The sequence below is a fragment of the Lepidothrix coronata genome, unplaced genomic scaffold (assembly GCF_001604755.1).
Source record: "Lepidothrix coronata isolate B3197 unplaced genomic scaffold, Lepidothrix_coronata-1.0 Scaffold95, whole genome shotgun sequence".
NCBI classification, from domain to species: domain Eukaryota; kingdom Metazoa; phylum Chordata; class Aves; order Passeriformes; family Pipridae; genus Lepidothrix; species Lepidothrix coronata.
Window position 1 is genome coordinate 2,338,422 of NW_016690275.1, and position 14,700 is coordinate 2,353,121.

The 14,700-nt window shown below is 37.2% G+C and overlaps 2 protein-coding genes across 8 annotated transcripts in view; both read right to left on the reverse strand.

Annotated features, from left to right (window-relative positions):
- Positions 1–6: 6 nt before the first annotated feature.
- Positions 7–2,156, reverse strand: LOC108500820. 2 transcript variants are annotated; one of them, XM_017822095.1, is made up of 3 exons: positions 1,546–2,156; positions 993–1,176; positions 7–818 (listed from the first exon to the last, which is right to left on the reverse strand). In XM_017822095.1, the coding sequence occupies exons 1-3, from the start codon at positions 2,121–2,123 to the stop codon at positions 648–650; spliced, it is 933 nt and encodes a 310-aa protein (XP_017677584.1). In that variant the 5' UTR covers positions 2,124–2,156; the 3' UTR covers positions 7–647. The 2 variants fall into 2 exon arrangements, with proteins under 2 accessions (XP_017677584.1, XP_017677583.1); XM_017822094.1 differs by having other exon boundaries at positions 993–2,156.
- Positions 2,157–3,373: 1,217 nt separating this feature from the next.
- The window catches only part of XPOT (exportin for tRNA), a 29,001-nt gene continuing 17,674 nt past the window's right edge, over positions 3,374–14,700 (reverse strand). For 4 of the 6 annotated variants that reach the window (XM_017822087.1, XM_017822086.1, XM_017822085.1 and 1 more), the window contains exons 12-25: positions 14,501–14,625; positions 13,488–13,632; positions 13,225–13,344; positions 12,959–13,053; positions 12,121–12,190; positions 11,585–11,823; positions 10,800–11,085; positions 8,820–9,009; positions 7,570–7,686; positions 7,369–7,484; positions 6,840–6,887; positions 4,917–4,988; positions 4,334–4,390; positions 3,374–3,856 (exon numbers count right to left, since the gene is read on the reverse strand). In XM_017822087.1, coding sequence (XP_017677576.1) covers positions 3,830–3,856; positions 4,334–4,390; positions 4,917–4,988; positions 6,840–6,887; positions 7,369–7,484; positions 7,570–7,686; positions 8,820–9,009; positions 10,800–11,085; positions 11,585–11,823; positions 12,121–12,190; positions 12,959–13,053; positions 13,225–13,344; positions 13,488–13,632; positions 14,501–14,625 — 1,707 coding nt within the window. In that variant the 3' untranslated portion in view covers positions 3,374–3,829. Of the gene's footprint in view, positions 3,857–4,333; positions 4,391–4,916; positions 4,989–6,839; positions 6,888–7,368; positions 7,485–7,569; positions 7,687–7,736; positions 7,844–8,819; positions 9,010–10,799; positions 11,086–11,584; positions 11,824–12,120; positions 12,191–12,958; positions 13,054–13,224; positions 13,345–13,487; positions 13,633–14,500; positions 14,626–14,700 lie in introns of those variants that run through there. The other 2 variants (XM_017822089.1, XM_017822090.1) reach the window with 2 other exon arrangements.

A 14,700-nucleotide genomic window follows, 5' to 3' on the forward strand; every position in this document is an offset into this window, starting at 1 on the left:
TTCCAATTTGTGTTAAAACATCTCTCCCTATTAGGCATTGTACTGTTGGTGGAAGTTGTACAACAGACAGAATAACATTAGCTACACGACATTCCACTTCTATATTTATAATAGGAGTTCGCATAGCAATTGAAGCACCTCCAATGCCAGTCACAGTTGTAGTAGAAGGTTGCAGAGGCCAATATTTCGGCCAACAATGAGGTGCTATGATACTAGAGTCTGCTCCTATGTCTAGTAAAGCATCCAGTGTTTTTGTTTGATCTTTCCATATAATTGTAACTTTATGTTTTGGTCGTTCGCTTAAATCTAATGTCAATAAGGTAAGTCCTTTTGTAGAACCAAATCCATGATCTCCACGTTGCATTAATTGTCGGTCATTGGTCAAAGGTTTTGTAAACTGGGTAAGGGTATTAATTGAGCAATGCGTTGTCCTTTAGGAATTTTTAAAGGTGGAAAAATGGTGTATGCCATGACCATTATCTGCCCAGTATAATCAGCATCTATAAGTCCAGGCAACACAAATAATCCAGCAAGACTAGCTGATGATCTTCCTATCAGCAGTGCACCAAACACTTGTTTATTTATTATTAAAGGTCCATAAATCCCGGTGGGAATCTTTTGAGGTTGGGTGGATAGCAAGGTGACTTCTACTGCTGTTGCCAAATCCAATCCGAGGCTACCGGCTGTGGCAGGTTGTAATCCGAGACTATTGGTTGAGGTTGGTTGTAATCCGCAACTGTCGGCTGGGGTAGACTGCAGTTGTTTTCCTGTCCGTGGAATGGATTGTTCGGTGAAAAGTTGTTGGTCGGAGTCATCTGTGCTGCAGCGACGACTTGTGTCCGCGCGCGGCCACTGCAACTCTTCGCGCTCCGTCCTGAGTTTCCCGAACGACTTCGGCAGGCAGCAGTGTTGTGGGTGGAGCTCTGGCACTGCTGACACCAAATTCCTGTCGCTCGGCACTCTTTTCGGAAATGTCCAGTGGCTCCACACCAGTAACATTTTGATCGGGCTTTTCCTTCTGCAAAATTATGTGCCTTTGCTTGAAGGGGTGCAAGAGCTGCTAAAACCTGAGCTTGGGAACTTTGAGCCTGCTCCTTAAGTCCCTTAGCTAAATCTTGAATAGCATTAACTAAAAATGCATTTTCTCCTGTAGGAACAACTAATGCTTTTTCTAATAACTCCTCAATAGTCCAATAAGGACCCATCGTACTTATTATTTGCTTAATTGTTGAAGTAGCATTTTGCAACACACATTGCTTTAACATAGTTCCTTTCATATAATCTGGTACTCCTGCTCGAGTGATAGCAGCTGTTAACTTGTCAACATATTCTCCAAATGATTCATCCCTTCCTTGTTTTAAGCTCATATACAAAGGTACTCCTCCTGGCTCTTTAACTCTGTCTAAAGCCCTTCTAACGAGATCCATTGCCTCTCTAATCTTATCTGGGCCAAGATGAACTTGTGCCTCAGGGCATGTATATGGCCCCATACCCATTAATTCATCTATAGTGACACCATGCAAAGGGTCTCTGGGTGGCCGTTGTTCTGCTACACTTTCATTAACTAATGCTTGCCAATGTGCATTAAATAGCAATTGTTGATGTTCAGTCAATATCATACGAGTTATAGATCGGAGATCAGATGGCAGTAAAAGATATGTACTCCAAAAATAATCTAACATTTGTTTAGTTGGTTCAGCATGTAATCCAAACTCACTGACTGTACTTCGCAACCGTGCCAAGAATTTCCAATCTAATGCAGTAATAGCAGCGTTCATTCCTCCCTGCCCATCCTGGTTATAAGTAACGGGAAAAGCATACAAATCTACAGCCTGCAGCCCGTGAGAATCACCCTGCTCCATACAGTGCTTAGCAAATGCAGCCCAAGTTTCTCTCCGCTCTTTTACCACGGCCTCCACCAGGTCACTGAATGCCCCAGGGACAGGCTCTTTGGTCGAGTGAGCAGGAGGAGGAGGCGTGGGCCAAGGGTCAGTCTGACCGCTGGGTGCATCGGCCAGGGGAGGTGGTGCAGTAGGAGCTGCAGATATCTCTGATTCTAGCAACCCGTCTGTATTTATTTTTGAAAGATCAGGGGGCACAGCGGGGAGGTGAACTGTCTGCATAGCTGGGGGAGAAGGCTTATAAGAAAACCAATCAGAATTCTTATACTCTTTGTTCTGCTATCTCACATTTAGTGCTTGCTCTGCCGCTCGGCGTTCTGCCTCATGTTGCAACAATGTATTATAAACCACCCTCCAAAGCTTTCCTAGCTTTTTTGCAACTTTATCATCATCTAAAACAGCCTCCCATATTTTATAACCAAATTTACGCCACTCCTCTAAGGAATGCACAGTATGAGGATTTACAAAGCACCCTTTTTCATTACCATAATCAAGTAACCCAGGGAGTTCCTTTTTCAAATCCAAACCTTTAACCCCCTTTTTCTGTAAAAATTCAGAAAATAAACTATATGCTGCTTGCCTATCCATACCTACGTCAGCGCTGTTGCAGCCCTTTCAAGGTCCGGCAGCACGTACGGCAGAGCTTGTCTATACAACGCTCCGGGGCCGAAGATGCATCTTTATGCCAACTTTTTTCGACCAGCCTCGCTGCTAAGGCTCCGACACCTTGCCATCTCAACCGTGATTCCCCCGTTTCTTTAAACCCAGTCGAGAAGTCCTCTTTAAGTCGAGAAGTCCTCTTTAAGTCGAGAGTCCTCTTTAAGTCGAGAGTCCTCTTTAAGTCGAGAGTCCTCTTTAAGTCGAGAGTCTTCTTTAAGTCGAGAGTCTTCTTTTAGTCGAGAAGTCGGGGTCACCATTTGTTGTAGACGACGGGGTATCAATTTACACGACCACAGAATTGATCATGGCTTATCCAACTTTATTGCTGCATGTTTTGTGCTTATAAAGGTTACTAATTAGCTTTATACGTATTACAAAAGCTAAGCTCATCATTGGCTTCTAATTACCTAAGTTATATTTGCGCAAATGCTATTCCTTTCACCTTCTTATGGTTACTTGTTTGCTATTTGCTCTGCTTTCCCATCCGCTTTATTCTATTCTTCTGTCACGTACCCAGTTTCTCAAATACAGTGACCTTCTAATAGTTTTCTCTTACCGTGGGACCAGAGCTAAAACTTCTCTCTCATGTCCTCTTTCTATCAACCATGTTTCTGTAATACTTTCCACAATTCAGCTAAAATGATTAAGAGAGACTAAATGTTTCACTGGATAAAATTTTATTTTTTTATAAAAAAAGATAGAACCAGATGCTACTTTTAAGTGAAATCATTTATTACACCAATCTGTTTTATAGGAGGTATATATATATTTTATCATTAAGACAAATTCAGTAAAATGACTATCTACAAGAATGACTTTGATTGTTTTATTTTCATGTCACCATACATGAACAAATGAATTTTATGTCTTATTAAAACATTTTATTCCGTATCAAAAATGTACACATTTTAATAACCATTGCTATGGTCTGAAGGGATTTTTACATTTAATTCATTTAATTTAAAAAATAAGTGTCATTTCATTGCTTTACATGGTACAGTGTAACCTTAAATCATCCTATATATAATAAAAGTTTGTGTAGGTATACAGGTAATTTTTCATGTTGTTACATACCTTCATGTTTGAGACACTGGTGGGGAAACTGCATTTCTTTTTTGCAAAAGGTTGAAGTATGTACTGATGTGAGCACAAAGCAACATTTCTTAAAAACAAAACCAGTTTGAATGGCACAAGAGTTAGCATTTTTATAAATTAACAACTAGAGTTCTGGATTATGGAAACAGGTACATGAGATTCCAGTACTTTCCTTAGGGCTTGGCTCTCTGGAAGAATACCTGTGAAAAATTATTTAAAAAAAATTAAAACAAAGGAAATACAAGACATGGAATGGTTGATGTATAAGGCAGTTAGTTTGACAGAGCTCATTTTCATGTTCAGCATATTGGTTAACACATCAGGTACAAGGATGTGACTTGTGCTATTTGATTACACTCACACCCTCAAAAATGATGCATTCTGACATTCTCTACAATTATAGCATAACCTTTTTGCTATTTCAGCTATTAAATAAAAGCCACAAGAACATCAAGATATTGAGGAGATGGCAAGGTGCTAAGAATAAGTGACAACTTTATACATATAGGTTTTTTGTTTTTCCCAAGTAACTAGTTTTAATATTTGGAGATTCCCTATAGCTAAAAACCACTAAATAATTTAATACTTTGATTTTACTTCAAGTCACTACTATGATTGAATTGCATGACAAAGTTCAAGTGGAACTAAAAGCTATTTAAAGAAAAAAATCTTTATACCTTTAAGTAATTTTTAAAAACTTTAGCATCAGGTTGCTGAAGTGCTTGACAGAATTCCTGTAAGAGAGAATAAAGAAATATTAACTAAATGAAGCAACAAGACAACCTGAGATACATTAGGAGCATATAAATACCTCGTACGTAAAGCCATTGATATTAGTTTGTGTTTTCCCTAATGCACAACCAAAGAAAAGCATGTTATGGATAAAAACTTGTAAAAGGCTATGACAGTCCAAGTGCATTCTGGGGTGAAAAACTGTTTTTGCTTTTTTCAAATACAAGATATCAGATCCATTTTTAGCTGAGTAGACAAACAGGACCATCTACAAGGATATCCTCAAGTTAAAATTTGAATTCAAGTAGGAAGATTGCTTAGACAGTCACATGCACTGGACTTTTTTTTTATTTGCAAGGTATGCTTACAGTAACTTTACTCCTTATGCTAAATTAATCCTATTCTGATATGCAATAACTGAATAAGTTTTATTGCTGGGGGAGGTTAACTTTGTAAGTACCCATTTTTTTCCCCATTTGAAATTTATCATTGTTAGAGTTTTCCAAATGTTCTTTTAGGAATTCCCACCTGGATTATCTCAGGAGCTACTTGCAAAGAAGGCAAATACTCTTGCTGAAGATACTGAATGCACTCAGGACCCTAGAGAAAAGCAGTACACAATTTTTCAAAGTATATTTTTTTACAAATGGAAAATCAGTCCGATACTGTATGGTACAGAAAACTGAAAACAGGTGGTTTATATGACTATTATAGAGAAGTAATAGCATATCAAATGCTTATGTTATTCTCAGCTGTTAGCAAATAAAAAGATTTGTCAACCGTGGCATTAAGAATTCTACTGCAATTTGGTATCTTTTGTTACACAGCAAAAGAATGCACAGAAAATTGCAGTGAAATAAGAATTACAATAGAACCAATCAGTTTGTTACATGTCAACTGTAAAAGTCAGTTATGTATGAAGGCAGCCCTAATTTCACTATCTGACATATGGAAGAAATAAAAAAAATGGCTTTTAGTATCTGCTTACTGTTTTACCACACTACTCCCACTGCAAAATTTAGTAGCCAAGTACAGCTAAACACAGTATTTCTCTTCTTGTAACTTTGACTGTTATCTGCAGTGGACTAAGCAGTAATTATATGGAACTTCCAAACCTTTGAGCAGTGCAAACATTTTGATTAATGCTTCAGTTTTTGTTTCCTTTACTGTATTTATCAGATAACTCTCATCACAGGAGGGATTACTCTACACTGTCAGAATACAAACATGACTCAATACATCTACCTGGGGAAAGTGAATCAACTTTATTAATTCACGTAAGTTACCCTAGAACTAGAACATGGTATACAGTACACATGAGGGGAAAAGATTTCAGATCATTTTCCCATATTTGTCTTGATTTGTCCTGGTTCCTGCCAGGCCAGGGTAATTTTTGCAGGAGGAGCAGTTATTCCGTACCAACTGTTGGGTAGCCTCGTGGTTCCATGGTGCTGAGTAGTACTGGTTTCTGTGTGGTGAGCTTTTTTTTCACGTGTAAGTCATTCGCTTTTCTTGTACATCCTTTTATTATTATTGTTAGTTTGTTTCTAATTTCATTGCTGTTTCCAGGAAACTGTTCTTATGTCAGCCCACAATCTTTACCTTTCATGCCTCCAATTCTCCTCTCCAGCCACCCGCAGAGGGAGGGAGAGGTGGGAGTGAGCGAGCAGGACATGGTTTCGAATGTTGCAGTGGGAATTAGGGAACAGTATTCCTAAGCCACAACAGTGTAAAAAGAAACTGTATTCATAATAACAAGTTATTTCCTTTACCAAAGCTTGATTTCCTATGGATTTCTCTCTTCATTGCATTTCGGTAAAAAAGGAGCAAACTCAGGAGGTCTCTTCAATTAAAACACAATTCCTTTTCTGCCAGTTTGTAACTTCTTACAATTTTTGTGTAGTTGTGACTTTAACTTGCATTTGACAGAAAAGTTAGCCTGTAAGTTAAATGATGTAGCAAGAAACTAACATGAACATAGAAAGGGTTTCATTTCCCATTAAAAATGGGAATACGCTACACTGTTTTAAGCATTAGACAATGCAAAATTTATTTTTTCCATGTTTTTCAATCTAGTCTCCTACACATCAAAATACACACTTATTTTTCACACAGAAGTGCTCTACAGTACATCACTAATGATCTTTTATGTCAGTTTAATTACTACACTGAAAAGTGAAAGAATGCCAATTGATCAATTAAACACAGTACCAACCAAGTGAGCAGATTTTTCTTCTTGATGAAGAGTCAATATTTTGCAGTAAGTCAATATTTATCAAGAGGTGGAAGTACTGGATCCCGTATCCCTGCGCAGCATTATGGTCATCTTGTTATTTTATATAACAGTACAGCAGGAATTCAGCATAGTAAGTATCTAACTTTTAGAAACTGATAAAAGCACTAGAAAGAAACCTGCAACAGTTATTCCCTGTAAAGTATGATGAAGCTTACCCTTTTGAGATGAATTGTTTTTAACGTCACTGCACACTCTGATAAAGCCTGAAATGTAATATATAACATTAGACTGTTGCATTCGTCTATTGGTTAAGTATTCAAAGCTAAAGAACTTAATAAGGACCAAAACAAGGGCTAATTCATGCTATTATTCCCTCATTTACCTGTCACATAATTCAGAGTCTTGACCTTCCAGGTTTTGTTCCACTCTAATCAGAAAAATTTCGGCACAGCTGAATCCAAAATGAACTAAAGAACAGTCAACTGTTCGTGTTTGCTTTCACTGAACATACAGGTCAATGTTAAATACTCAGATCTGCACCTGATTTTGAATGCAGGGAAACTACAGAATACACTACTACTATGATATTCAATAATTAATCATTCAGGTATCCACAATTAAAAAAAAACGCCAAGGGGTGAGATGACAATCTTTAATACCACATGGCCATTGTAGGTTTCTTAGCTTGAATCTGCCCCATAAGAATGAATGCAAAAAAAAAAAAAAAAAGTCCATAATACACACCAGTACTGTCTGGGCATCTGCTAAGTCAAATGTTTGCTTCAAAGGTGCTAAGAAACATGCAGGAACAATGTGCTTGTAGACAAAGTCTGCAAAACCTACTGGTCCATCTTTACCTCCTGAAAAGAAAAATAACATTCCAAGTTCTATTATTGCTTCACAGATAATAGCAACTGCAAAGGAATTCTGGAAAGGCAGTCTTACCCCAAAGCTCCACCAACTTAGAAAGAATAATAAAACAAGTCTTCTGTGCAATAGGATCTGGGTAATCCACTGCTCCTTGAATGACAGTGAACATCACACGCTCCACATTCTCTGCACCTTAAACACATTAAAATGAGCTTGTCATTTCAACTTGCAGCCTAAAATGTTTTGATACTGTTACACTATTTTATATAAATACTGACCTGGAAGACATGCTTCAACTTCAAAATAGCTCTTTTTTGCACAAATCTCAAATATTTTTGGGAAGTTTCCCCTACGATGCAAGACAACTCTTATTTAGGTTATAATTTTTTTTTACGTTTGGAGATTTAAATTGTTCTTCTGGCCTTTAATACACACAAAGATGAGAAGGGTACTTTGACCTGCTTACAAAAACAAATTTTCTCCTCTTTACCTAAACCTGGTAGACTTAATTAAAACTCAGTGGCACTGAAGCAGTTAGCCTATCTTGCAACATATGGCAAGATATTTTTTACACATTTAAAATTTCTGTGCTGCATCTATGCTTATTTGTTCGATTCCTTTAAAAATTTCTTGGCACATTGCAACTACCAAGAGCCTCTTTCAAGAAAGCTTTCCTTTCCCACTGGTATTACCACCATTTGGTAAGTGGAAGGAACTCTGAGCTCCAACCAGCTGAGTCACTTTAAAGAATCAGGCAACTAGATATCTCACTCGAAATTCCTGCCATGAAAAGAAGTAACCTCCATCTGGCCACTAAGGGTGAGGAAAACCTGGTAACTACATATATAGTAAGTCACATGATGCCTTCCACCACCACAGATAACAAGATCAGGTGGTAGTGATAAAAATTTGCAAAAGTTACTGATGTGCCTCTCCTTCAGAAAATGAACACAATGAATACTGGCAGCTCTGAGTGGTCTTGCCCAACAGTCTGAACACTGTTGGATGTATGATCTCTGATTCACCAGACAAATACAATGATGCATGAGGATGGATATACCATTCTTGTCCTTACAGACACAGTGATCACATTAAGCTGAAAAGATCAATAAGGAGAATATGCCTATTACAGATGGATTTCACAAACCCAAATTCCTGTACAACAGGTAATTTGAATCAGGCAAATTGAATACTGTATTTACATGAATCCATTCTACCTTACCATAGTTAATGGTACTTGACAGGAACTAGGCTAATGATTTTAGTAGATAAAACCTAGCTGAGATTAACCACAGTATTATCTTTTGAGCAACTGAACTCATTACCTTGATTAGCTATGACTTCACTCATTCCACTACCAGTTACTGTCTGCAAAAAAGCAAAGTAACTCCTCCGTAACATTTGTTTTTCTAAAGCAGCAGACTGGTCATTTTCTTCTGCTGGAAGGAGCAACACCTCAAAAATAGCATGAAGCAGTGGCATAAACATCTGTTGCAGAAAAGGTGAAACCTGTGTCTGTGGAGATCAGAAGAGGGTGTCAACTCAAACAGAGAAATCAAACATTTAGAAATTAAAACTTACAGGCTTGTTACAATTCTCAGCTTGGATTCACTTTTAATATTAGTAATATCATGTACCAACTACTTAAAGCAAGCTGCATCAGGGTCACCATGAACATTCCTGGATCTTGACTTACACACCAACTATTTCAAGCTTTTGAACAAAAAAAACTAGCCCTGCCTAGTCTCATTCTAAGTAGGAACAGAAGCTTTTTCAGGATTTTTCATCCTTCTGTTCAGACAGACCATTTCAAATTTCCTGAAATACCATCCCTAAGATGCTGAGGCCATCTTTTGTAGAATTTTTCTTTAAGGATTACTGAAGAAGCACAAACGCTTCTGACATTACAGAATAAACTTGTCACTTACAAGCAAGTGAGAAATATATGGAAGGGCACTAAATTAACTGAACGCATATGAATTGAAAAACTGAAGGTGTGTGTTATTCAGTCATGCTTTATAATTCTATAAAGAGGCAACTCAGATGTTTATTTCCTAATGCTTAAGCAAGATTTTATCTTTAATCTTCTCTTTATTATACTTTGAAAGTATTCAAGACTATAAGAAGATGGAATCTTTGCTTTACCATGTTATAATAATAATAGCAGTGTATAATACAAAGTTAAATATTTCACACAAACATGGTATTTGTCCAGTCTTGCTCCTGTGACTTTTTTTCTTTTACTTTCCTCACCTTTCACTGACTATTTTTAATTATCTACTGTTATCTTGGATTGCTTTTAGCATAGCTTGCTAAAAGGACTAAAGTAGTAAGAGTCTCCCTCCCTAATCTCTTAAATACTCGATTTTTCAAAATTCCCTCTCTGCTCTGAAGATGGGATACTCCAAACAGTGGTCCGTCCACATGCCAGATTCACACACGTATATTATAGCTCTGTTCCACTGCTCACAAAATGCGCCCCTCTCTTCACTTGCAGTAATTTTAATTTTGCATTCTGCTGGAAAATTTATTTAAGTCTTTTTAGAGGGCTTCTTAACCTGCTCATACAGCCATGAATTTCCCATACCATTCATAACAGTGTGATATTTCTGTGGCAGCTCCAGGGAATTAACAGAGGTAACAGGTTAGTAACTTCATCTATTTCACTGACTTAACATTTGAATTGTTTGAAACTAGGAAGCTCTCAAAGATTACACTTAAAGAGCTTTTGCCAGATTATTAGTTGACAGTCCTACTCCTGTTTATTACATATCTCATGTGTGCCATTTCCAAACCTCCATATCTGTCCATGTATTTTTAATTGCAATTCATTAAGCCTCGGTGTACATTTTATGCAACACCACTAGATAGAGATCTCATAAATCATTATTCCTCCCTATACCTGCATCTGATATTTCTGTATCTCTGTCTTCTGGAAATCTCATTATAAGATGAGAAAACTCACTTCAGAGCTTGCATAGTTTGTAACATTAGCTTAACACTTCAGGGAGGGCATGAAGCTAACTGTGTCAATCAAAAAAAAATCTGCAAGTACTATTTTAAAATATTAAACTCAAAAAATAAACACAATATAAATATAATCAAAGAAAAAACACTCATTCAATCACTGTGAATCCAGCAATGAAGGACCGTGATGGAAGACAATGTTTCCCAGTAGCAGCCTGAAAAATATACTGATTTATAAATTCTTAGGTAAGGTTCTAACAGATACCTGTTTTTCTGTAATGAGAAAAGAGAAGATATCAGCAACACTTTGACCCTGAAAAGCTTAAGCAATATCGTACCTTAAACTTAGCTGTTATTTGGTTTATAAGAGGAATGAATTCTTGAAGATCTTTTGCTTCACAATCTTTAAGCATGTGTTCAGAGGCAGAAGGAATGAATGGAAGAACTTCTTCCTCTAGGCAAATAATCATGCGGTGAAGGAAAGTGCGGACACCACTTCTCAGAACTTCCTTTTGTAACGGACAACTGAGAGCTGGCAGAAATGTTTGTAGACAGTCCAGATAAACCTCTGAGCATCCACATTGCTTTACAGTTTGCTTATTGCTGAAAGCCTTGCTGGTTCGACTGTAAAAGCAGTACATCAAGTTTTATATAAGCTCACGTTCCAATATAATGAAGAAGCAGTAACATTGAGAACAACAAATGCTTTAAAACCCATGCACTAAACTAGAATATTCCATTTCATGAAATGAGAGCCAAACAGTGGAAGTAACAAACAGAATTATTTGATATGAAGTAGTATTGCTTTGGCAGTTTTTGAGTATTAAATTCTAACAATTTACAAACAACATATGATTAGAATAGCTCCATACAATTCTTTGAGCAGCAGAATAGATGCTGATTCATTATAAACTTGTTCAATATTCTCTGTATCTACATCCATAGCAGCCTTTTCTAAAGGACTTAACTCATTTTCTGGGCTGCCATAAATTCTACAACCACTGATGATTTTCTAGGTCAGTGAAGGATAGGTAGAAAACTCAGCCCCTCCTCCCAATAAATCCTTTGTATTTTCCTTTTACTCAAACCAGAAATGTACACAGAGTCACTGTGTTGTACCTACCTAGCAAACCCAACAGCATGATTGAGGCAGTCAGCCAGTGCCATCTGTCTGTCCTCATCTTGTGCCATCATCAGTTTTTCTAACAATACTTTGAACTTCTCCATCAGCGGAGTCAACAAATTTCTCATTAGAACCTGTTTTCGTTCTGCAGAGTATTCGCTGTTAACTATTAACACTCCAGCTGTTTCATAAATGAAAAGTTGATCATCACTGCTTAACAGTGCCTGGTAACCATTTTCCTAAAATTGAAGATAACAAGTGTAATTCACTAAGCGTTCTTTATCAAGGCTGTCTTCTCAAAGTTTACAGCCTTCTATATATACCCATCTCTATCCTATGCTCTCAGAAACCCACATAAGCAAGAGTATTAAAATTAAGTACAAAAGGTACATGCAAGTGATCTCAGACCAAAAAATCAGGATTACTATTTGTGTTTAAATGTTTGCGTGCTAAGCTTACAATTCAGCAAGTACTCAGACACACAGATGAGTAAGTGCAAGCCTTATTCATTACTAAAATCTGCTGCAAATACTCACAGGAGGAGAAAGTTCCATCAGGTCTTGTATTCTATTCAGAACATCTTCAATAAAGGGATTCATTTGCTTACTGAAGTAAAACACAAAGTACATAACACTATTTAGAAGCACGTGCATTTTTACAAGTTTCTTGATATTTTATTTAAGCTGTAAAGCTAGACACTAAACTACCTTCTCAATGTAGAAATCCCCATTAACTATCAAAGCCCTGTTGCAGAAAAATCTGGCTTACGGATATGGTGCTAGTGGCAGGCAAGATAGATACATGGCATAGTAGGAAATAAACATTTCTTTCTTTCCTTCATTTTTTCAAAAACGTGGACCATCTAAGCAAAATAGTTTCAATAACAGTTGAAAAATAGGATCATGCTGAAATCTGAGCCATTTCTGAGCTTCTTCTACCTCTACATTAAATATAAGCCTATGAAATAAGACCAACAAGACAGGACTGTTCGAAGAGTTCTAATACAATGAGTAAACTTCATCAGTATAAATACCATAAATACTCAAAATTTGGTTAGGGATAGGGAAGAGTTACTTCTTGTGAATCTCCAGTTCCACTCACACTCAGCTCTGCTCACTGAGGAAAAGCAGAACAGACGTACATTGTTGATCAGCTTTGACAGCTAATCAAAATAAACTAAGCATATGTATTTCCACTTCTGTTACAAATTTTTCCACTGCTACCTTAGCATTACACAACAGGACAACCCTGCTAGAGCACTGTTTATTACATCACTGCAGTCCACTTGAAGCCCGGCCTGTTTCAATGACAACTGTGACTTACAGAAGGGCTGTGTATGGTAAATTCAGTGCCATTTGGACGCATTTTACTCACTTGAGAGACTTGACAAATCTGGAAAAGAGGTAAGCTGTTCGACTTCGTACTTTGGGACTTGTATGGCGAAGACCACGGTGATCTAAAAATGCCATCTGCAATCAAGAAAAGCATCTCAGAATCCCTAAACAAAGCCGGGGGAATCTAATCCAACAGTTTAAGAAACCCAGCTTCTTTAGTGACCTTCAGAAAATGGGAAAATTTCCCAAGTCTAAAGAACTTCCCTAGTCTTACCTAGTAAAAAATGTAAATGCGGTGAAACTTACCAGAACAGCTGGAATGTGCTGAGGTTCAACAGCAAAGAATTTTTCATATCTAACCACTGTTTCAAAGAATTCCAGGGTCACAGATGTATGCTGATAGGCACTAACACCAGAAGTCACCAGCTACAAATAAAAGCATTAGCATTTTAGCTGTTTATAAAACTAACTGCAATGTAAGTGACATGCTGGTAATTAAGGTGAGCCATTTAAACTGAAATGTTCCAGTCTTTACTGCCATTTTTAAATAGCTCTCAACACATACTTACTGTTCTCATCATGTCTTGTAAAGCTGTAGCTTTAGTAACATCACCAGAGAAGTGAGCACCATGAGATACAGGAAGAGCTTCAGCCAACATATACAGCAGCCTTATTGCTACTTCTACTTCCATAAATCGCGTAGTCTGCCAGTTCCTAGAGAAAGAATATGAACATGTTAGTCTTTAGTACCCTATGAAATAATCACAGTTCTTTTCTTTTTATGCTGTGCATTTGTGGAAGGCTCAAAAGAACATATTTATACTATGAAAAACACCGGTAAGGCCCAGGCAGTATTTCAGGATGCTTCTGAAAGACTTTATCCACTAACACACCACCTCTTCATCAGAGCACTACCAATTTTCTTTTACCAGTTTCAACTTGAAAGCTACAGATTTCCTTTAAGTGCTTACTTCAGTATAAAACCACCTACTATGATGTGTGGACAAGCCATTCGGCCTCACACAAACAGAGGCTTACTAAAGAACAAGGTACAATTGTTTATACACAATACTGGATTTCTATTTGTATACACATAATTGTCCTCACAGTCAGGCAATTAGTAATCATATTTCTTTACTTACATGCAGTTTCCACGATGGGATCTATTGTTTGTTTGTTTTTTAACCAAAATACTTCAATTACATTTTTTAACCCTATCCAACACTTGTTTTTCTGATAAAAGTAATGCATAATATTTACACCTCAAGGAAACTCTTATGAGATGTGGCAAAGTGAACACCTGAACGGTTGTTGCTGTGTAGGTGAGTGACAAAGATCAAGAACACCTCTAGGAAAGAAGCACTATCATTTAAGGTTACAAAAAGAAAGCTTTATCTTTCTAAAGAGTTGAGTAAAAGATTATACAAAGTCACATTCATCATTAAGTTGTAACGAGCTCATTCTATCAATTGGTTTCATATTGCTGCATCACACTTAAATTCATTACTAACTATGACAGTTTACAAAAGGCAAAAAACTCCCAAAGGGCATCGTGCAAAACAAGTCAAAACCCCCAACTTACTGAAGTGTAGTGTTAAAAACTCTGCGGACAGACGCCAACAGTAATTCTGGTGAAACCTGGGCAAGTCTGTCCAGCAACAATTTTAACTGTTTTCTGTACTCCACAAACATTGCTTCATCTTCACCCTACAAAACATTCACATCAGTAAAGTCCATATTTTCACGTTTAAATTCATCCACAACCATTTTAGACAATTACAC

Bases quoted from the DNA above. Each gene is read 5' to 3' on its own strand.
- LOC108500820 (XM_017822094.1), bottom strand. From the start codon at position 2,123: ATGCAGACAGTTCACCTCCCCGCTGTGCCCCCTGATCTTTCAAAAATA. The intron at 819-992 runs TGGTGTGGAGCC...GTCGCTGCAGCA, and splicing joins AAGCCCGATCAAAATGTTAC to CAGATGACTCCGACCAACAA.